At 47.3% G+C, this 24,460-nt stretch overlaps 1 protein-coding gene across 1 annotated transcript in view; it reads left to right on the forward strand.

Moving 5' to 3' along the window:
- Nucleotides 1–24,460, forward strand: part of cemip (cell migration inducing hyaluronidase 1) — a 98,840-nt gene that overhangs the window by 15,307 nt on the left and 59,073 nt on the right. The window contains exons 2-4 of the mRNA XM_056608298.1: nt 17,862–18,202; nt 22,508–22,645; nt 24,232–24,370. Coding sequence (XP_056464273.1) covers nt 18,130–18,202; nt 22,508–22,645; nt 24,232–24,370 — 350 coding nt within the window. The 5' untranslated portion in view covers nt 17,862–18,129. The remainder of the gene's footprint in view (nt 1–17,861; nt 18,203–22,507; nt 22,646–24,231; nt 24,371–24,460) is intronic.

Below are 24,460 nucleotides of genomic sequence, written 5' to 3' on the forward strand. Positions count from 1 at the left end.
TAAAAAGAAAATCCACAATTAATGTGATTCGCTGATGTCCATTTGCCACCACTTCCATCGATGCCGGCATGGTGACATTTAAAATGTCATACTGTACGGGTGACGCAGGTCTGGACACTTCATTTTGTGTGTGTGTGTGTGTGTGTGTGTGTGTGTGTGTGTGTGCGTGTGTGCGTCCCTGTTTGTGTGTGTCTGGGGTTGGGGGGGGGGGGCGGCGCGAGGTATGCTGTTCAACAGACGTGGTATTTACCTGACATTTACCGCCTGAGTTATTATCACACAAAGCACTCCCCCCCCGCCTCCACCCCCCTCCTCCCCCCTCCCTCCCTTCTTGTTTGTTTTTTCATTATTTTTGCTCATCTCTGGCCTCTGCCACCCCCCACCCCCCCCCCCCCCCCACCACCTCCAGCCATCCCTCTTCCCTCATCGCTCACTGCCCCATCCCTCACCCTAACAGCGGCAGACAGGAGGAAGATGCGACTCCGACGACGCCCTTGTTTTTGTGCTGAAGAGCCCCGTCGATCGTCTCCTCGTCTCCTCTCCCTGCCAGTCACAACAAGGCGGGTCCGTGTGTTCCTTGGCTACTGTGAGGCAAGCCTCACCTGGAGCACAGCAGCATTAGCGGAGGCGGCGACGGCACGCTCGCATTCCATTACCCGTCCCGGTTCCCATCAGAGGAGCCCGTCTGGGGGGGCGAGAGACGCGCAGACAGGTCCTTTCAACAGGGGCGCACGCGATTTAGCTCGTCGAGACGATTACCCTCGCTCTCCCGTTACCTCAACGCCCTGGGGCAACCATGTGTCAGCTTTTGGATGCATGTTTCGCACGCGTGTTATGTTTTGGGAGCGTGTGTCGATGGGTTTGTGTGCCGTATGGACTGCTTTTTTCGAGTGTGCGCTTTATTATTAGGTTCTTCATCCCTAAATCCCAGGATTGGGTGTTGTGTGAGGGAGGTAGCTTGACCCCGTGTTAGGGCAGGGATCTGAGGCTGAGGAGGGTCACGGCACCCGGGAGAATGGAGAGAGAGAGAGAGAGAGAGAGAGAGAGAGAGAGAGAGAGAGAGAGAGAGAGAGAGAGAGAGAGAGAGAGAGAGAGAGAGAGAGAGAGAGAGAGAGAGAGAGAGAGAGAGAGAGAGAGAGAGAGAGAGAGAGAGAGAGAGAGAGAGAGAGAGAGAGCTATGATATACTTGCAATGCCTGTGGAAGACAGTGACTCGTTTTAGCCGATGCCATATAACCTGTGGTGAGAAACTTGTGGATAAAGGTATTCTTTGTTTCCCAGCCCACGTGTCAATACACTATCACATATATATATATATTTTTTATGCATTTAAGGCTTTGCTACTGTTTTTGTTTTCACACTTATCTGTTCTTTTGCAATTGATCCTCAGATCGCCTAGTTGTGCTGTTTGTTTGTGTGTGTGTCTGTTGCAGTGGATCAATGGAGCTCTTGAGTGAATTGCCTACACACCCCATGCTCTCAGGGTGAGATAAACAGCTGACAGCCCGGAGATATAGAAAAGAGCCAGGCAGCCAAGCGCACAAGAGCTCTTATATCAAACAATACGAAACAATGCTCATTCCCAGCGCCGGAGCAGAACAGCAGCCCCACCCCAGAGTGCCCTCTGTTCGGATCCCGCTTAGCCGGGATCAGCACGCATCGGGTTGCTGTTGCTGTGATTGGTGGGGTCACTTGCTGCCCGTCCGTCAGGTATGAGATAAGAGATATATTCAGCGGCGGTGGGTTTAGTGTGCAATCCCACTTAAAGACGCTCCCCGGAAAAACTCTGAATAAAAAACAAGCGGACGAGTGGAATGGAACCAGCCTCAATCGGAGAGAGAGTTATGGATGGAGACTTGGAGAGTTGTTGGTGTTCAGAAACTTTACTTTCCAGAGCGCTTTGGTACAGCGCTGCCAGCGATGGATGACCTTGTCACAGCTCGGATCCGGGTGACTAAGCGTTAAGGGAAAAAGGAAAGTGTGTAATGTTCAAGCCCTCTTGATTTTTCTTCTAGCACACTGAGGCTCCCAGCGTCTGCCTTTTGTGCGTTTCAACGGGGCCCTTATGTCAAGACACGGCGGGCATGTGATAATTCAATATGGAGGAGGACACTTACGGCTGTAAAGGGATGTAGCGGTCGCTCCGTATGAAATCAACCGGCTGGAATGAAGCTAAGCGGAGTGGCCGCATGTCGCTTCATTAGTTGCAGCGCTCGGTCCTGACGTGCAGGGGTTTGTGCGTGCATGTGGACGTGCGTGCACGTGAGGACAACGTGTGTGCGTGCGCGGACGTGCGTGCATGTGAGTACGACGTGCGTGCATGTGAGGACAACGTGTGTGCGTGCATGTGAGGCAGGGCATGCACACACGGCCGTGGGTGTATGTGAGGACGTGCGTGCATGTGAGGATGTGTGGATGTGTGAGGATGTGCACGCGTGGACGTGTGTGCGTGCGAGGACACGCAGACACGCGCACGGTAATATCAAAGGCTAAATTCATAATCCTCATTCCGAGCGTCCCTTGATAACGGCCGAATCGCCGGGACTTGGCTGAATGCACGGTGTGAGATCCCCCCTATGGACGGAGTTATTAAAATACTTCTCCATTATCACGCTCTGCCCACCCGCCTCGCCGGCCAATCGCAACCCAGCACCCATGGCGGACACGCACCATGGAGCAGATATCAATGAAGGGTTCACAGCAGGCAGGAGCGTGGCCCTGGATGTCCAATGGCTTCGTCCCATGCGGAAAGTCTTATTGAAGGTTCACAAAGGCGGCATAGGGGATCAGGGGCTGCAAAAACCATTTTCTCCCCATTGCTTAATGGTAATGATCCCAATTGAAGCGGTTGGTAGCTCTTTTAAGTGGGGGTAATGAGCATTGAGCCGTTTCCTCTTTTTTCATCCCAATCCCCAGCCCCCGCACCCCCCCACACGATGCTGGAGGTGTTTTCATCGAGTGTTAGATCCGCAGAGATGTTGGACAGACTCTTGACATTTACCAACACATGAAGAGGCTCTTAAAAGCTTTTCCCATCAGCCGTCATCGGTAATGACTGTTCTTGCCTGTTGGATGCCGTCAGCAGGTTTGGACTCGCACGTAGCTCCACATTGTGCCCGGTCGATATCAAGCTGTCCATCTAACAATATTTACCCTATCTTCTATCATCAGTTGTTGCGGCGCTCGTTTTTGACAGGTTTCCGATTAGACGATTTTACGCCAGTTTTTGGTTACAATACTTACCAAATAAATGCACTGAATACCACATATATTTAATGTGGATGCTAATGTTCTAATAACAACCTCAACTGTACAGTCAATATTTTGGGTGTTAACCCATCACTTGTCCTCGACATCCCAACCAGCAGCTGTTGTTATGTGTAATGTGTGCAGACATTGGAGTCAATTTCTGCTTCAAGTTTGCTTCTTGAACTTATCTAATATATGTATGTAAATATAAATATAGAAAGGTTTAGGCTAGTTGACTACCCATAGAAATGTGTGTGTGTGTGTGTGTGTGTGTGTGTGTGTGTGTGTGTGTGTGTGTGTGTGTGTGTGTGTGTGTGTGTGTGTGTGTGTGTGTGTGTGTGTGTGTGTGTGTGTGTGTGTGTGGAATTATGCCTGAACAAGCTCTGATTAACGCCTTGAATTCTGTTCAATTTGGCACCAATTTCATTCTCGGTTGCAGAACGACTTTTATAAAGTACGCTTATGTGGAATCTTTACGATCATATTCAAACAGATGGATGTTTTAATTTGACGAATTTGGTTATAAATGAATTAACTGTAAACTAACAGAGATACAGGAAAATTATATGCTACTTCTACTATAAGAAATTAAGTAGGACTATATGTAGACCGAACAAACAGAAACAGATTGAGCTTCCTAATAAGCATATATATTACTTTGACTGACTTGGTTCTTGCAAATAGTTTTTTCTTGGAAGGCCAAGTAAATGAAGAAAAATATTTGAATCACTAATTACGTTTCTGTCTCAAGGTCAGTGGTTCGTGTGACAAGACACTATATTTACCACGAGATACCTGGAGTGGATGTATGACTAAGATCGTTAAGTTTAGCTTCTGCATCACAAGCTATGAGAAATGCATAGCATTGTTTCACAAACACCGTCGGAAGCCTCAAACTTTCTCTCTCCGGAGCTTTTAGCTAACGAGTTAGTGGCTGTCAATGAACAGCACCTACAGTATTTAATGTTTGACAAAAGTTAAGACAGAATTGTAATTATCGTCCCGTGTTTTCGATTCTAAAATGCAACACCCTAAGCAATGCACAACTCACATTCAAAAACGTGACTACATTAATGACATTTCCTAGTGGATAAGATCTGCACAGGTCAGCAGTGTTGACATGAACCAGCGTCTAATGACGAAAACTTAGCGGTAATGTTGTCAACATGCACAGAAAATCTCAACGTTAATTTTGTGTTCACTTTCCAAAAGTAGCCGTTATTTTTCCCAGATGTGGAAAATCATATTAGTGCGATATTTGTGACGGCTAAACCTGTTCCATTTCTGTTTGCCGCAGAGAACCAGGCCAGTAAATCAAAGCATAACAGCTCAGCTCAAAACATGTCATCCAAGGTAGGCTTTGGGTCAGTGACCACCACATAAAGGCACCCGTCCATTTCTTTCTCTCTCTGAACCTGGTAATGATGCCTGGAATATGTCATTCGAAGGTTATGTCGTGTTATGGCTTTTCATGAAGCCCTCTCTCTCTCTCTCTCTCTCTCTCTCTCTCTCTCTCTCTCTCTCTCTCTCTCTCTCTCTCTCTCTCTCTCTCTCTCTCTCTCTCTCTCTCTCCCCCTGACATCTGGTTTGAAGCTGATGTTGCGCCAACGCATAGCATAGGCTTTCAGTCTCCTACTGTATGTCAGTAAGTGTGTGTTTCAGTCCTTTCTGACAGTTTTGCAAGGCATCATACTTGATGAGTAATGACAACAGTGATTTCTTCTTTCAATAAAAGTTATTTCAATAAAGTCCACAAAAACGTACGTACCCCCCGTACACACACACACACACACACACACACACACACACACACACACACACACACACACACACACCAATGATGAACACACAGGCAAGCAGGGACCACAGTGGCTTCAAAAATCCCTCAAAAGCGCCTTCCATGTTTTTCTTTAACACCACTGGCAAACACGAGTACTTTAAGCTGGCTCGTAACAACCCCCCCCTTCCATCTAATGTGCACAGCTGTAGAATACATGTCTAATGGGCCCAGAGTTTTACCAGCGAACATGTTCTAAAGGGCTGCTGCGTCCGCCACCTGCCCGTCAATCCCCGGGCAGGCATCAGCCCCCGCCTTTGAAGCGGGGAGGCGGGGTGTCAGGGGTGGGCTGTGCTCGGGCTCCACCCTCTTACCCCCCCTCAGGCTCAGGCAAACCGCACACATCCCACTGAGGCCACGTTAACGCGTGTCCGCACGAGCGCACCGGGCATTACGCACGCATGCCTGCAGCCGGCGTACGCCTCCACCCTCCCTTCACCCCGCCGCGCCGCTACGTCGTACCGCGGCCGGACGTGCCCACGCCTACTCCGCCCATACACACAAACACACGTGGTTGCGCGCACGCACGTGAACAAATGCACACACACAAACGCATGCACACGCAAACACCACACACGCACGTGGTTGTTTTTTCGCGCACGTAAATACATGCACAAATAAGCACACACAGGTATGCACACGCACACACACACACACACACAGACACACACACACACACTCACAAACACACACACACACACACACACAGACACACACACACACACACACACACACCGTTAGCTGCTTGATCCTTGTGAGGACCGCCGCTTCGCGTCTAATGTCCCGTGAACGTGTTCTGGGGGTATATTGTATCGCAGCAGGGCCTGATGGATGTTGGGAATACTCTCCGTCCGACCCACTGGCCCGCGGCGGAGCCTGATCAATTTAACAAGCAGTTAAATCAACCGCAGAGAGCTTAAAAAAACCATCAGCCCCCGTCTGGTCGGGTCAATGGGAGGAGCCGCGTCGGAGGCACGTCGGGCCTCGCTGGACGCGCGGAGTTGTTCTCTCCGGCTCTCTGGACGTTTAAAGGTCACCTCCAGCGTTGTGAGGCGAATCCCTACTAAGTTGCGAATCCCTACTGCTTTGAGTCGATGCTCTGCCGACAGAAGCCTCTCACTGTCTCCCTCTCTCTCTCTCTCTCTCTCTCCCGAGCCGCTCCGCAGGATGAAGCGCTTTCCTCGCCTCGTCTTCATTCTGACGTCGGCTAATATTGTCAGAATCAAGACGGCGCTAATATAACTCTCCGCCCCCGTGGGATTCAATCAAAGCTATGAAACCATCGCGCCGCCAAGGACAATGCTTACTCAGAGACGCCAGACTTACACCGGAGACTAAACAGAGGTGGGGAAGCCTGTAAATGGACACCCTCGGAATAAATGGGAAATCAGGGGATCTGAGGACCTGAACGGCAGTGCGGCCCACTCGGGGGACTGGTAAACGGTTCTGCTGTGTACCGGGATTCCGGCGAAGGGCCCTTCAACAGCCCTTGAAAATTGCGCGCGTGGATTAGAGATACACTCCGCGTCCCGTAATGTAATACAGCGTGGATACAGGGCTCCATGTTGGGTCCTATTGCATCAGGCGGGGGGGAGAGGGGGGGGTGTTTGCTGGCCTCAAAGTGCCATACATTATGGATGTGATGATGTGCCTGAGGGGGCATATTAGCGGGATTAAGATCAACAAACCTCTCAGGTGCAGGAGATTGAGCAGGATTAATAGAAGGCGGCAGAATTCTCCATCTTCTGTGTGAGACAAGTCGAGCCTAGCCGGACGACCCCTGCTCACCCAAGCATATTGGACTTGCAGATAGGCGTGTGTGTGTGTGTGTGTGTGTGTGTGTGTGTGTGTGTGTGTGTGTGTGTGTGTGTGTGTGTGTGTGTGAACTCTCTCCCACTCTCCATCTGACTTTCATATTGCGAGACACTTCTGGCAAGCCTCTCCATAAGAAGCGGGGCACATTGAAACGAGGTAAATTAAAAAGCAGTTGCCATGTTTCCATGAGGAGAGTTATCAGCGCGCAGCTCCCTGCCATGATGTCAGTAGTCATTTATCAGGAAGCACGGGCTATTTGTTTGTTATTTAGACGCAGCCGCTGTTGAAGAACGGAGACGGATCGTTTGCCTGCCTTATTTTCCTTTTCCAAGGGGTTGATGAATAAATAAATCCTCGCCCGCTATTTGCATTTTTTCACTTTATGAGTTTCCAACCCATGTCGGCTGGAGAAATCAAAGCACCTGACGCTGCACACCTGGCTCCCCCATCGTCGCAACGCCGACTGCACTGCAAACACTGTTCACCTGGATGGCTTAAACACGTTGCTCACACTTTTTTAACTTGGTTAACCGTAGCAATGTCCATAGCTATAGGTCGACGAGGTGGCTGCCTCCTCCTCCTCCTCCTCCTCCTCCTCCTCCACCTGGAGCCAGTTTATTGCCAAGGTTGAGTCTAATGACACACAGCAGAAGGTGTACCGTGCAGCCATGCGGGAGATCTCGCCGAGTGTGAGTGTGTGCGGTGGTGGTTGGTTTAACCTGTTGCACATTGATTGCTCAATGTGCAACAGGTGGGCATGCCTCGCCCACCCCCAACGTCCAATCAGTCTGACACGGGCCGGGTGAGGTTGCTCAAACCAGCCATCATTCACACGCACACATGCGCACACACGCACTCCACAATAACAGATTTGATTGGTTTTGTACCACCCGTCCCCTAGCACACCAGGTTAGCATTAACACTGTCATGCATATAAAGCCCTGGAGTCACTGAGATTATGGGCCTCTCCAATAAAACGGACTCGACTTGATATAATCGACTGGATCTGGTGATGGTGAATCTCTTGGCCTTGCCCAGTGGTGAACTTGTCTAACCAGAGCCAGGTTGACCGCTGTCTTCGCCAAGCCAATCAGAACCAGAACGTTCTGTTCTTGACGGAGGACAACTTGCATTGTCTGTAAGCAGTCCACAGAGTACCGCCTTCACGCTCGTTTGTAATACCTACCAAACTGTATAATACAATTGATTGAATTGATTTAAAATAAGTTTATAACTCAAAAGTGGGGGGTGGGGGCACACTTGTGGATGTCTATGGATGTCAACTAATTGCCAAAAAACCTGCAATTAGTCAGAGGTTGTAATCAGTGCTGGAGTTGCGATTAGGGCTGGGGTTGGGGTGGGGTAGGACAGCGAGCCACTGATTGTGCATTACCATTACCAGTCCTGAAGAAGGGATTCTGATTGAAGTCAGACCAAGGAGCCTGCCTCCACTGTCCAATGCGCATGCGGGGGGCATGCCAGGGACACCAGACACCGTCTTCCCTGGAAATTGCGATCCGGACCGTGGCTAACAACTAGCAGCATTCTCCACGTTTCTACCAAAGCCAAGCGGTCCGTTGAAAACGAAAACAAGTACAAATAAACGGTTCTGCTAAGAATCTGCTGAGCTCAAGCGAAAGTATCCCATTACTTTCTCGGCTGCATCCATAGTGTCGTCCCATCCCTCCATCCATCTTTTGGTTTCTTTCCCCCCCTTCTACCCTCTGGCATGTTCTGTTCTTCATCTCTCCCCTTACCTCCAGGTCCTGAACTAGAAGTTTGTGTGTGTATGTGTGTGTGTGTGTGTATGTGTGTGTGTGTGTATGTGTGTGTGCGTGCGTGTGTGTGTGTGTATCCCCAAAGGCATGAAGTTTTGTTTGGTAGTTGAGGGTGTGTCAGTCTGTCTGGAAGTGTGTCTGGTAACGGTGGTTGGGGAGTGTGTGTTGGAAAGTGTGAGTGGTATTGGTGGTTGGAGAGTGCAGAGTATGTGTGTGTGTGTGTGTGTGTGTGTGTGTGTGTGTGTGTGTGTGTGTGTGTGCGCGCATGTGCGTGTGCGTGTGGTGCAGTGGTGGCTGGGGGAGTAAGTTGGTGGAGGGGAGGGGAGGGGGGGGGGGGGGTTGTTGTTTGTGACCAGGTCCTCTGGCTTCAGCTTGTGCAGTCTGGGGCTGCTGTCTCTGCCTGACCCGTCCTGACACCAGCTCTCCCCGCAGACACGAGCCAATGGGAGTTAATTGAGACGCGGGCGGCCCTGCGCCGGGAAGTAAGCACATCTGTCAACAGATGAAGAGCTATCAGACCCAGCTGTAGATGTCTGTTTTAGGATTGATTAATGTGCGTTCTCAGTTTGGTCTTCTTCTCTGTCTGTTCTCTTTTGAACCAGCGTTGCAGGATTAATTAGCGGGCCTTCTGGGTGGTGTGTTTGATACTCCATATTCTCTTTTGAATTAGAGGGATTGGACAGTGTTCTCTTCTATTTAAACATTTACAACAAACTTTTGCCCAGAGCAACTGACAGTGACTTCAGATGGATGTCATTAAGGACTTGGCATCCATGTGCAACTTTTCTACGGATATTGCATGCGGTTTTCATATTGAATGTTTGGGATGGGGACGGAGACAGGATTAGTTCTCAGTATTGGTTCTGCAATCTGGGTTTCAGACGATTGCGAGCCAAAACGAGGGTCAGGTTGCCTTGGCTCATTGACACGTCGACATCTCTCAACAAAGTTGTTCACGGCCGCCAAACTGAAGGTCACCGTTGTCAAGAATGTGCTTGCGCGGACAGAAGCGAGAGTTTAATAATAAACTCTAGTGGCTTGCTGTCAGCTCCCTTCGTGACAGACACGCAGACCACAGATTTTGTCTAGAAACGCTCTCGGCATCTCTTGACGTGCGTCAGCATTTTGAGAAGAAAAACACAAACGCAAAAACATGCGGATCAGGCAGAATCCCCAGCTGCCAGGTCAGGTTAAATGGGAGAGTGCGCCTGGCCAGCGAAGGTGCACCATGCTGTCCAAGAAGGCGCAAGAAAAAGGGTATGAGTGCAATTCCGGGCCGAGAATGTGTACCATTTGGTGCAGGAAAGATATGGGAGTTTAACTTTTGTGTTGTGTGTGCTGTGTGTTGTGCGTTCTCACCCGGCGGTCTGTTTGTCTGTGTGTTTGCATTGTAGATTTGGGTATGAGTGTAATTTGATTGCACAGCATCCCAGTGGCTTTCTATATTTAGTGGGCCCACCTCAGCACGGGTGTGTCTTCTGCAGATTCTTTAGTTTGGGTGTGTGTGTGTGTGTGTGTGTGTGTGTGTTTGTCTGTTTGTGTGTGTGTGTGTTTGTGTGTGTGTGTGTGTGTGTGTGTGTGTGTGTGTGTGTGTGTGTGTGTGTGTGTGTGTGTGTGTGTGTGTGTGTGTGTGTGTGTGTGTGTGTGTGTGTGTGTGTGTGTGTGTGTGCGTGTCTCAGTCTAACTTTGTCTCTCTCTCGCTCTCTAATTAAATTTTTTACCTCCCTGGAGAGATGTTGCAACAACTGAGTAAAGCTTAATCGTAGATTACAGTTTTATAATGCATGTAGTGCAGATATTATAATGAATAGGTTGGTTTTACGTGGATGACGTTCTTACCTCTCCTCAAAGTACACACTCAAAGGCACACGTGCACGAGTTCCCTAAGAGGAAGAATGTGTGTGTGTGTGTGTGTGTGTGTGTGTGTGTGTGTGTGTGTGTGTGTGTGTGTGTGTGTGTGTGTGTGTGTGTGTGTGTGTGTGTGTGTGTGTGTGTGTGTGTGTGTGTGTGTGTGTGTGTGTGTGTGTGCGTGCGTGCGTGTGTGCGTGCGCGCGCGCGCGCGCGCGCGCGTGCGTGCGTGCGTGCGTGCGCGCGCGCGCGTGCGTGCGTGCGTGCCGCTGCACATCTGTAATGGCTGAACCATCAGAAGTTATGTTTTCACTGACATGTTTGCAGACATGACTTCCAGCGACATAGCATGTTCCACCTCAACATGCCCGCGAGCGTACATGTTTCTGTAATGCGCTTCCACTCTGTCATCTCTCAGATCCTTAGGTGCAGCATAGGGTTTCTTCTGCTCATTGACTAGCATTTGAAAAACACTGGAGAAAGTCTCTGATTTTAAGACTGCTGTTTTAAAGCGACCTGTCAAACACACTTTGGAGCAGGACTGGAGATCACAGCTATGTGTTAACGTGAGGCACTATCTTTTTCATGTTCTTCTAAGTGCAAACAAATCATTAGATGACGCCTCAAATCTGCCTTTTTAAAGACTCAGATCCATATCTGTCTCCTGTTATTTTTAAAGGAGATGAAGCCTGTGATATATGATGCCATTTCCATCACTCTCTTTTGCAATTAGCACAGTTAAAGGCACAACAAATCCTTGCCATCTTGACGCTTATCTATCTGCTTGTCTATGCTTTTGGTCCCCTGGTTGCTGTGACCTGGATGCCAAGAATCGTATAAAGTCTATTAAACAAATGCGAAAATCATGGCTATTTTATGTTTTTATTCAGGCTTCCCTCCAAAGCCACAACCCGAAATCACTTCACTAGTTAGCTAGCTTTAGATACAGGTCTGTGGAGGACACTGGATGGAGTGCACGGGCAGAGTGCACACAAGTAGCACAACCTAGCCCCCGATACCCTCCCTAACCACTAGACCATCTCGCCCCTCCATGTCGCCCCTCCATGTGGGAATACTCGGAGGGAATACCCTCCGAGTATTCCTGCAGATTCAGATATTTGGTTCCAGGACCTTGCCTCGGTCGCGTGATGTTTGCACGTCCCTCGCCCGTGTCCATTCCTCAGCGGCCCCGATGGGAGGGCTGGAGAAGGTCCGGTCAATAGGACACGTGTGATGATACGGAACACGGCGGAACACTTATTCCCCAGGGCTTGATGTACCGTGTCTGAACACGGTGAAAAAGGCCACGGGAACGGGATACTCTTGTCTTGTCGTTCTGTCTGGCTCCAGCTCGTCTCTTCCTCCCCGCTGTCCCGCCGGCCATTGTTTTTGTCCTGGTAGCGGCCGTCTTTTGACATAATGGTTGAAATGAAGAGTCTGTGTGGTGTCCCAGTATGCTGTCCCCAGCGATGCTCGGGAGAATGGGACGGACGGGGTAGAGAAGCAGAGACCGTCTGGCGCACAAGGCAGCCTTTCAGAGCAGGACAAAGACGAGGACGTAGATAATTTGTCATCGTTGGGAACACTAACATGTCATACTTAGAGTGTGGGTCTGTGTGTGTGTGTGTGTGTGTGTATGTGCGTGGGTTGGTGTGTGTGTGTGCATGTGTCACACATTGGTTCCCAAGCTTGCATGCAATTTTAATTTAGTTTCTTTAACGTTTGTTGGAAATGATGTTATATTTATATTATAAATTATTCTTTTATACTTTCCATGGAGACTATAATTGTATTTATTAACTAACTTCTAAAGATGGTTTCTATGTGTGTGTGTGTTTGTGTGTGTGTGTGTGTGTGTTTGTGTATGTCTGACTAGCTGCACATCTGCAGCCTGTGCGTGTGTGTCTTTGTGTGAACTACACCCAGTACTTTTGTCTCAGTAGTGTCGATAGTTTCCCCCCAGTGGTATATTATTACGTGCTATTCAAAGACTGAATTGGCTGATTCTGCTGGGGACACATGGCAAGTTGTTATTATGGTGTAACTTCTAAGGCTCGCACTGTAAGTGTGGTGTGTGACTTTATGTGTGTGTGTGTGTGTGTGTGTGTGTGTGTGTGTGTGTGTGTGTGTGTGTGTGTGTGTGTGTGTGTGTGTGTGTGTGTGTGTGTGTGTGTGTGTGTGTGTGTGTGTGTGTGTGTGTGTAATGGTGAGGTGAGACAGCTGGCGTGCTTCTGGAGGGATATGGCAGCACATTACTTTAGAATTTCCTGCTGAATTTCCTCACTTTAGGTCAATGCCTGTGTGCGTGTGTGAGTGTGTGTGTGTGTGAGTGTGTCAGTGTGTGTGAGTGTGTCAGTGTGTGTGTGGGATGGAGGGGGGGAGGGTTGGTGGGTTCATGCATGTGCCTCTTCAGATCGGAGCCAATTTCCTTCCTTCCCAACTTTAACGATTCCTCCGAGCCCCCATAAACTGTCCAATAACGGCAGGTTCTTGGCTCCTTGCTCGCACAACCATAAGCTACCGTATGTTTTCAACTCTGCATGCTGCCACACACACATTCCCCGATAACGTCACACACACACACACACACACACACACACACACACACACACACACACACACACACACACACACACACACACACACACACACACACACACACACACACACACACACACACACACGCACACAAAAATACATTTCCCCACAGACTTTTATAATTGTATTTGTTTCCAAATAATTCCCTCCCGAAATATAGTCAAGGAGTAATTCAGGGAGGTGATTGGATACATTCCCAAGCACAGTGATGCATTCGCTCTCTCTGTGACAGTGGCTGAGCTAGTTGCTAGTGTGTCTCGCTATCTTTAGACCCAGACCCAATCCAAACACTGAGGTCATGCTTACAGACACATCTCACATCTGAAAGCGGAGATCAAACTATCTATCAAACTTTTCTTTTAATATCTGGTATGTACATTGTTAAGTTGTTTCTTTGCTCGTTCAATTTCCGTCAACTGTATGGGATTCAAGTCTATTCTATTGTAGTTTATTTTATTCTGTTCCATCCTTGGCTGTTATTCAACAGTATTTCAAAACGCTGAGAGATCCATGTGTTTTCCCGTACAGTCCTTCTCCCTGCGCTGGAGTAGCAGGTCGATTGGCAGGCTGTTTGCTTAGCTCACAGATGTATTTAGTTTATGTCACGTTGTGGAGTTTGTCTTAAACCAACTCCTTGAAAAGGGAACAAAGAGAAAATGCAAATTGCAACTTGTTTCCAACAACTGGTATTATGCAAATGAAAGCACCTATACTTAGACGAGGGAAGCGGCGTAACAATGCTATCTGGTAATGGTTTCTTAGCAACACGCCTTAACCACAACAATTGATTCGTGCTAAATTGGAGGGGACAAGGGATTGGCATTTTGTTAGTTTTATCGATACTCCTTGTGGTAGTGCATGCCAATAGTACTTTGTGAGATTCTTCATCACCAGATTTAGTTGTCGCATCATTTACTGCCAAATGCATAAGTCATACCATTCTCTTGCCAGACTCGAATGATGAGAAAAAAAGAAAAAGAAATCCAATAGTTCATGATACAACAGCTGAGCACATTGCAACATGTCCAAACCCCATTTATATATAGAAATACATTTCATAGACGCTTCATATCATCTATATATAATATATATTTCTGTCTCTGGGGTTGCCTGGCATTGCTTGATTCGACATGTGAATAAAAAACGGATCGGATGGTTACCTACCATCGTACAGACTGGCTGTCTCAGAACTGACTGACCGTCTGGAATGACAGACTGCTTCACTGAACTGAACTGGCTGGGCTGAGCGGATCCACCGTGGTGCCTTTCAACCACGCTTTATCAGAGGAGAGTAAAAACAACACCATTTGAACATTTTGACTTTTTGAAGGGGAAGACGAGGAAACAAGCTTGTATCATTAATAATGCATGGCCGCATCACATCAGTTGATCCTGTCTGCGGCTGCCTGCCCCAGCTTACTTCTGTTTGAGTGTGTGTGTGTGTTTGTGTGTGTGTGTGTGTGTGTGTGTGTGTGTGTGTGTGTGTGTGTGTGTGAGAGAGTGTCCGTGTCTGTCTGTGTGCATGCGTGTGTGTGGGTGCGTGTGCTTGCGTGTTTGTATTTTAGTTTTTCTCTGCATGTGTGTGAGAGGAACAGGTTTGCACACACATCGCTTTGATCATCACAATAAACTTCATCTCGCTATCAGTGATCACAAGTGAGTGTGTATTATAACTGTGTGTATGTGTGTGTGGTGCGATGCGTGATCGTGTCTGTGGGCTTTTTTATTCATCTGAGCACCAAGGTTTTTTTTGGAGTTGTACAACGATCGGATGATCAAATGGTAATTATTTCTGAAGGTCAGTGAATTCCTCCAAGACAGCAACGCAGTAAGAGAGCTATTCATACACTTCATAAATGATCCTGGGTCCTGAGTTGGATTCCCAAAGTCCACAGCCTATTTGTAGGCATCCTTGAACAAGATGCCACTGCTTCGCAGCTCCCTGCCCCTTAATGACATGTATCTGAATAGATTCGTTATCTTGGAAGGGAAGTCTCTGCTCAATGAGCAGATAGTAATAAATAATATTTAAAGAAAAATACTGCTCTGACTGTTTGATTCAATCATCCTGGCTTCACTAAAGCAGCCATTCACAATCAGTCTTGGCCAACGTCAATAACCCCAGTAGCACATTGATTACATAAAACACAAAAGTGCTTTTTCTATTTCTACATCTGTGGCACATTCACACGGGTGCGTGCTTTCGTTATACGCTCTTAAGCAGAATTGGCACATCAAAGTAATTTTGAGGAATTCTATTGGTAACAGATGTTTTAGTGAAGGCAGGAGAGACGGTTACGAAGGTTTGATCACCCAGGCCGGCATTGTCCTTTAAGAAAACCGCTTCAGAAAAATGCCTTTTTTTTACTGAGTAATCTTGCTCTTTCTGTCTTGTCAAAATAATGTAATAATGTCCCTTGTTTCTTTCAGAGCGTAAGGGGAGCAGCTGCTGTTGGCGGTGGCGATAAGAAGAGGACACATTTGTTTTAGATGTATCGAGATATACCTTTTTTACTTCAAGGTACTTCTCGAAAGATATATCTTACAACACCCAAGGGTGATGTGTCCAAACGTACAATACATTACCTCTATAGAGCTTAAAACTGTTTGAATGAACAAATGTACATTCAATTCTATGGGCTTTGAGCCTATAACTTTGGGGTGTTCATTCTGTCATTAATTCTGTCTCTCATGTTTTATACGTTTAAAATTTCATCACCGGACCATTAAACCCGAGCCTCTCTTCGAGAGCGAGTTTCCCGTCCATCATTTTATGATGCGGCACAGATTTATAATCATAGCTATGGATCATGTACTGATATTCAGACAAAATGGATTCACTGAGTTAAGCATTTGGAACATTAGTAAACCAAATGAACGGTATGTTATCGAAATAAACTCTGCACTTTTGTTTCCTCGCATCAGACTGCTGCCCTGTGTCTTTATTTAGCTCTGGAAGTTTGCACTTTAGTGGGGAGGTGCACACCGATCTCTGCAAAGATGCCGTCACATTCTGCTAGAATCTCTACCTCTGCTCTCTCTCGGAGCCTGGCGAACGCCGGCTATGCAGGGATTCCTACGGGAATCAAACTGGCTGACTTTGCAAACGAATTTGTAAATGATGAATATCCATTGAGTTTGGGGCGTTAAGTTGTAAATTACCCAAAGAGCGCGTGTTTCGCCCACGTCTGACTTAACCTTAACAGACTCCAGTGCAATTTGAATATCGCCACCGCACTGGCAATCCTGCAGACACGGGAGAGCTGTACTTTTATAGATAATATAGGTTGTTCCAGAAGATTCTTTCCAGATGGGTTTTTTAAATCTACATTTCTTTATTATGGGTTTGTCGCAGGTGCTGTGTGAGTCCTTGGACTGGCAATGTACCAAAATGGCGGTTTTGATGGAAAAACATATCCTTCTTTTATTCCACTCTTCAATAGAGATGTTCTTACACGATACTTAGCATTGCCACCTCGCTGGCACGGAAATGGTATCTATTTTGATTTATTTATTTTGGCTGCTGCAGCATGGGGGATTAATTTCCTGGGAGACAAGATAATCACACAAGCCAAATTGACGCAATTCGGGAGATTACCTGCGAGGCATGTTTGCTAGGGATTATTATACAGCTGTGACCTAGACACACACATCTCCTATGCACATACAGCCTCACGAGTGAAGTTTAATTAACAGTAGAGAGAGTCGGTGCATGAGGCAGAGAGTTGACGACATTGTGAGAACAAAATTACATATAAATAACCTTCTGCCAAATCAGTCGCTTGTTGACATGTAACCGGCTAATTACGCGCAAAAGATATTTATGAACCTCCGCCCCAAAATAATGAATGACACTAATGCCACACTTTAAACGCACAGGCTTTATTTCTTTGTGGCACTTTAATGTTCAAATGTCATAACGGTTGCAGTGGTGGTACATGAACGGTAACAGTGTGTGATGGGTGGTTGGACAGTGTGCTTGATAACACTCCTTTGCTCCACTGAATGAAGAGTGGTATCCACATACTGCATGAATCACGTGGGCGCTGCCTTTGCGTCGCAGTCTTGAGGCGCTACCTGTGCTTACAACTCCCATTTTCTTGTGTCAAACACACAGACACACACACACACACATGTGCGCACACACACACACCTCCACACACGCACTCACACACACACACACACTTACACACGCATGGATGCACGCACGCACTCACGCGCACACCTACACACGCATGGATGCACGCAGTACGCACGCTCACACACGTATACCCACAAATGCTTGTATACTTTTATTCACACTTTTGTGTATTTCCACTCCACTACCAGTGAGTTGTTGCTATTAATTATCCCCGTGTCTTACTTGTGTGGCTCTCTTTGATCTCCCGGAGATGAAGTGGAGAAAGAAAAAAATGGACGCTGCAGAAACCCACGGCCTCTTTGAAGTTCTTTCTTTTTTTTACCTAAAACGCTTTTGATTTATTCTTATTTTCTCGACCGTTTTTGTATTCCTCGTCCCAATCGCGGCTCTGCCAAAGTGACACTCGCCCGTCTGCCGGCGAGACAAGTGCGATCCATCACGAAGCGGTGGGCGCGCACGTGCGTCTGCGAGGGGGGGGAAATCTTTTTCGGACCATCTGGTTGGGTGGCCGTACTCGTGCGTGTGCTGTGCATCGAGGGAGAACTAACAAGCTCTCTTTGTCTCCCCGCTCTGTTCTCTCTGTGTGATCTCCGTAGGTGACTGCCGCACCCAACCCTTCCATCCCACTGAGAGGTCGCTGCCCGTAACACCCCGCCGAAGCTCCCAGACACAACTGAGCCACCTGCGACCACGGGCCCTCATTGGTCGACTGGCTTCAAGGTCTTTCAGGCCCCGGGGCGTTTGCGCGTGTGCCTGTGCGTGCGTGCGTGCGTGCGTGCGTGCGTGCGTGCGTGTGTGTGTGTGTGTGTGTGTGTTTGTGAAGTCCATCAGGCGGTCGCCTGGTGCGAGGCAGTGTGAGGCGAGATGAAGACTGTCAATGTGGTGTCCATGGTGCGGCTGCTACTGATAATAATCCTGGTCCCGGGCTCCCACACAGGTTAGTCACTCCCTGATATACAATCACATCATTATGCATATACATCTGTGGGGGGGATTGCTACTTCCGCTCCGAAAATGTGTACTCGGGAGCACTATGATGAGTTTGAATTGCTCTACTTTCCCATCAATAGTCTCTCCCACCCACACTCTTCTTTAAGACGAAGCTAAACTCTGAATAAGTGAAACAGACTCCTTCTATCGAAATGGCCCAGGCTTTTTATGTTTGTAGGCTGATAGATTGTTCCTTCTTCTTTCCAATGCGTAGAAAGGATGCATCCTTTTTCTCCTGCATATGTTGGAGCCAAATGCCCATGGTGCAATGTGACTACACACTGTCATGCACACACACGCACGCGCACACACACATGCACACATACAGTACGTACACATTCACTCTCTCTCGCTCTCTCCCGCATCAGGTGTTAGACTCAACACATTATACACACAATCTGGATATAATCTGGGAAATTTTATTTAGTTTATTGCCCAGAATGCATTTCTTATTGATTGTTTGCACTTCGTTGTGCAAATCGTAAAACAAGACTCTCTCTATCCCACATATAACTCAAGAGGAAAGGTCAACAGGAGGAAAATCAGTAGGAGAGACGGAAAACAATCACAAACCGATCGATCACTCGTGTGGCATGAAACAATGACCACACTCAAAACACAAGAAAAGCAGACACAGTGCTATGGATGTGTTTTTTCTTCCATCTCCAATGTTTCATAATCGAACCATACAGTAGCGTTGTCAACCTGTGTGTGTGCGTGTGTGTTTGTCTTTGGCCCGTGGGTCATTGTTCCCCTCCCTTGCTTCCTCTCCTTTTCTTTTTCTTTTTCTCTCTCTCTCTCTCTCTCTCTCTCTCTCTCTCTCTCTCTCTCTCTCTCTCTCTCTCTCTCTCTCTCTCTCTCTCTCGCCTTCTCATCATCTCTCCCTCCCCACCTCCTCCCCGTCCCAGAGCAGGAGTCGCTGTCCAGATGTGTATAATGGAGATCTGTGTAATCACAGAGCCCATGGTCAGGTCCATACCAGATTGGCTTTTTATAGGCCCCTCAGTCAAAGGGTCGGGGCCCCCCGATCAGCTCCTCCAAGGTGCTGGCACCAGGAGGGCCGGCCCTGATGTACGCAGCACGCATTTCAATGCAAATGGAACAAAACTGTTCTCTCACCGGCCAACGCTGGAGCAAACTAGAGACCCTCTGTTTCTATGTCATAACGTTGATATAGATTTGTACCTTTTTGGAGTACCATCGTCTGTATGAGTTCACCATCAAATCAAACAGACACATTCATGACTCCTCCCTTTAGGAGTTGTGCTGTGGCCCCTTTTCCTTTTAAAGACATTTCCTGTTGCTCCTGAGTAAGTACACTCAAGATGGCCGCCAGGCTGCTTTAGCTTTCCTCTGTAATGCCCTGTGTGGACTGCATCCAGCCTTCCTCCCCCCCCCCCCCCCCCCCCGCCACCCCCCCCCCCCCGCCGTCCTATAACAAATGCCGATGTCAGTGGCTCAGCTCTGGGCACAGACACAGAAGACATACACAGATGCAGTCCAAACACCAGAAGTCCCAGTCATTCGTTCTCTTCAGTGTGGTAATTGAAAACAAAAGTCAAAAAGGAAAAAATAAGATGGCGCAGAAAAATAAGCTTTGAAGACTTGGTTTTTATTCTTATTTGTATGTTGTTTCCAAGATCTGTGCGCCAATTTGTTCCCTTCCCGCGGTGTCTTGACAGATATTTTAGTCCTGATGTGTAGATCAAAAGTTCCCCTTTCTGTCGTTCACCCTTCCATCACGGCCTTAAGGAGCCCGGACGGTTTAGGGAGAAGAATAAATACCAAAATTTGAATAATTAGGAAGGGATTTTAATACAGTTGCTTCTCTTTTTATTGTTACAAATTTGTACCTGTAAAAAATTGGTACCTGTTGGTTTTTTCGTGTGAACAATAATTTATTGTCATGCTTGGTCCGTTAGATTCCCTTTCTTTTGGAAGTTTTGATGTGTGATGATGATAAACTACGAATCCCACAACCCACCTTGTAGGAACCATTTCTCCCTGATTCCATATCTGATTTAAATAAGATAAAGATCTTGGAAATGACATATAATTACGCATAGCTGCGTGCCATTTGATGAGTCGTCTCCATCGACCTGATTAATTGGATAATTGGATTCTCTTAAACTTTATGCATTCTTTTAAAAGCTCTATCTCTCTCTCTCTCTCTCTCTCTCTCTCTCTCTCTCTCTCTCTCTCTCTCTCTCTCTCTCTCTCTCTCTCTCTCTCTCTCTCTCTCTCTCTCTCTCTCTCTCTCTCTCTCTCTCTCTCTCTCTCTCTCTCTCTCTCTCTCTCTCTCTCTCTCTCCCCTTGTCACTCTATCCCTCTTAGGAAGGTTTTATGGGGCTTATTGTGCACAGCTGACGGGTGAAATCTGTGTGTCAAAGTTAACAGTAAGAGGGCTGTCAAGGCTGGACATCGCGGGTTGTCACACACAGTGTGTGTGTGTGTGTGTGTGGGTGTTACGCCATTATATATTCAGGGTTGTTGTTAATATGTGAGGATTGACAGCAAGGATACAAACACTCGCAGTGTGCCACACACACACACACACACACACACACACACACACACACACACACACACACACACACACACACACACACACACACACACACACACACACACACACACACACACACACACACACACACACTCTTACACTGTCTCAGGCCCAGGTCCCCATCCATCTGCGTTAGTCCTTTGGGAAATCTGCTTGACAATTTGGGTCCCCTGGCCAGTGAATGTCATTGATGGATCCATTAAGGCTTTGGGAGGAGCACTCCCAAGCCGGAGAAACTGTTGGTTGGTACTCAGGTGTGACAATTATACACAGACATACCCATACAAACAGGCACCTATGGAAAGACAGGCATCCGCACACACGCACATACATTCACACGAGCATCTACACCTCCACCTCCACCTCCACTATGCACACATCACATTCCCCTCCACATTCACACGTGCACACAAACGTAAACACACACAGGCACACACACATTCACACATGCATCTACACCTACACATACACAATGCATGCATGCACACAAGGACGCACATCTATGCACATATCACATTCACGCATGCACACAAACGTAAACACACATAGGCACACACACATTCACACATACATCTACACCTACACGTACTCATGCATGCATACACACACAAACTCACAACTATGCACATACCTACACACACATTCACACTATCGCTCAAATAAACGCATGCAGACACAAACACACGCACAAATAGGCACAAACGCATACACAGATACACCTACACATGTACGCATGCACACACACGCACACCTATGCACATACCTACACACACATTTACACTCTCTCTCAAACACAAATGCACATCCTGAAATAGACCCACACATATACACACACTCGAGCGGTACGCTGACAATAATGGACACTAACTAAATGGGTTTTTCAATCAGTATTATCTGTGAGTGTGTCGGTGGATATCCTGAAGGGCCTACTCCTATTGCGTGCCTACTACTGGATATTGGTCAACTGTGAAAGGCAGAAAGTGACGCCTGGGGGAAGATAAATTGCTACTGCAGTAGAAGTGCTATCGTTGTGAGGGTATGTCCCACTTAAATGGGTCAAGTTTCTGTGGTAGCCTTTTTACAAATACCTTTCATGTTATATCCATTACAGAGAGGTGCATTTGTGTATCTATATTGTTTGCCGTGTCACTTTCGGCAGCATGTTGGAGTTATATATGTTGCTTAAGGAAGGCCGCATGTCGACATTGCTGAAAAATGGGGTTTGAAACCGGGACCTTTCAGCTGAGTGTCAAGCATCCCATCTTTCCCCAAATGCTTTCCCCTTGCTGCTGGTCGTCAGGCCTGTGTGAGTCTTGTTAGTGGGGCTCTGCTAGGGCTGATGGTGCAGTCTGTTGGTGTCACCTGTGGCAACAGCAGTTCCACTGCAGTGGCACACACACACACACACACACACACACACACACACACACACACACACACACACACACACACACACACACACACACACACACACACACACACACACACACACACACACACACACACACACACACACACACACACTCATACACCCCCGCTTCCATTCCATTCATCAAAATGACTTGTCTACAGGGGCTTCACAGGGCCTCATATACCATCCATCCCTACGAACCGCAAATAAGATGTGTGTGTGTGTGTGTGTGTGTGTGTGTGTGTGTGTGTGTGTGTGTGTATATGGCTATGCAGAGTGCCCGGATAAGGAGTCAGGTCTGCAGGCCTGGAACCCAGGGCACAGTGAGGACCACCACGTTACCATCGGTTACGGCCGCAGCGTTCTCCTCATGGACTCTGCAACGGTCCACTCCATCGAGATCCTGGACGGAGGTGAGGACACACACAGCTGCACTCACACTGTCACTTGTTAGCACAAACATGTGTGGGATCACGTTGTTAGGGGGTTTTATTCTTACTCTTAATTCAAAGACTGTCAATAATTCAGATACATGTCATTAAGGGGCAGGTAGGGGTTAGACAGTGAATTCAGGTATGTGTCATTAATGAGCAGGTAGGGGTTAGACAGTGAATTCAGATACGTGTCATGAAGGAGCAGATAGGGGTTAGACAGTGAATTCAGGTACGTGTCATTAATGAGCAGGTAGGGGTTAGACAGTGAATTCAGATGCATGTCATTAAGGAGCAGGTAGGGGTTAGACACTGAATTCAGAGGGATCACACTTCTCTCATCGTAGAGTCTAAGATTATTGATTTAAATACCTATTTATGTCTCCGGTTTTCCACTTGGGTCCCCTTAAATTAATAAACTGCTCCTTGTGTTCTGCTCACCGAGCTGCGATTGCTGTGAAGGCAGGATGCAAGACACATTCAACAACGCCCTGCTGTTGTTGTTCTGCCTCGCACACTTCAATTAAAGTGTCCGTACTTTTTACATTCAACATCCTGACAACGTTATTTTAATTTCTGATTGGTACTTTGTTCTGGTGTCATATTTGTAGTTAATTGGAAATCTGTCCGTGGGACTAACATAAACAGTGTGCTATTCATGGTCTATTTCATCCACTTTATTTAAAAGCATTTCCAAATGGATAGTTTGAAGTATTCATATAAATTGAGGGTGAATCAGTATGAACACAATCAACAACACCCCAAAATCTGAAAACTAACACATTCACACATAAACACCAGTCTTCTGTGCATAAATCAAAATGTTTTGGCTTCAGCCTGTAAAGTATTCAGCAGTAAGAGAAGTGCCTGCTAATTCACTAATTCAAGGGCATAATTAGAGTTTTGATGGTAGAAATGAGTCATTCCACATCACTTATTCTTAATTTGAGCATACACAATGTGAATTTGAGAGCACTAATGAATTATTGAAAAGAGTATTGCTTTAACAATCTTTTTTTAAATTCATTTTACTCTCATAACAAGGAACATCCAGTTACGTTTGTATTTAAATAGACTCAATACAGTTAATAATATCACTCTGTTCAAATACAGAACCAAACTAACCTTCTTTTATTAAAGCCATGCTCTTATCATCCATCTCTTTCATAGTTTTCAATTACAGAAGGCATCGATATAAATTGTTTAATAAAAAAATATCTAAAAGTGCCATCTCTCTCTCTCTTAAACCACCTTTGTGCGAGTGTGAGCGCATCCCGGTATGCGTGTGTAAGCGCGTGTGCGTGCGTGCGTGCGTGCGTGCGTGCGTGCGTGCGTGCGTGCGTGCGTGCGTGCGTGCGTGCATGCGTGCGTGTGGGTTCCGGCTTTCAGTTATTTCGAACTCTCGGATGTCTTTTCTTTCCCGGTGCTAAGCTCTGTCTCTCGCTGTCTCTCTGGTAATCTCCCCATCTCTCCCCCCCCCCCCCCCCCCCCCCCCCCCGTCTCCCTCCCCTTTATTACCCCCCACCCCCCACCACCCTGTCTACCCCAACTGTCTCCCCCCCCTGCAGGGAAACTGGTCATTGCCGACACCAGCAGGCCTATATTGCTGCGCACCAAACACCTCCTCATTGGGAACAAGGGAGAGATGCACGTGGGGAGCCCAGAATGCCCTTACACGGGCAACTTCACCATCTCACTGTTCGGAAGGTACCATCACACAAGCAGTCAGGGAGACCCTGGGTTTTGACTGTCTACAGGGCATAACAGTAAATTGTTAGGTGGTGGTTGAGAACTGGA

The sequence above is a fragment of the Gadus chalcogrammus genome, chromosome 14, assembly GCF_026213295.1.
Source record: "Gadus chalcogrammus isolate NIFS_2021 chromosome 14, NIFS_Gcha_1.0, whole genome shotgun sequence".
Classification (NCBI taxonomy): domain Eukaryota; kingdom Metazoa; phylum Chordata; class Actinopteri; order Gadiformes; family Gadidae; genus Gadus; species Gadus chalcogrammus.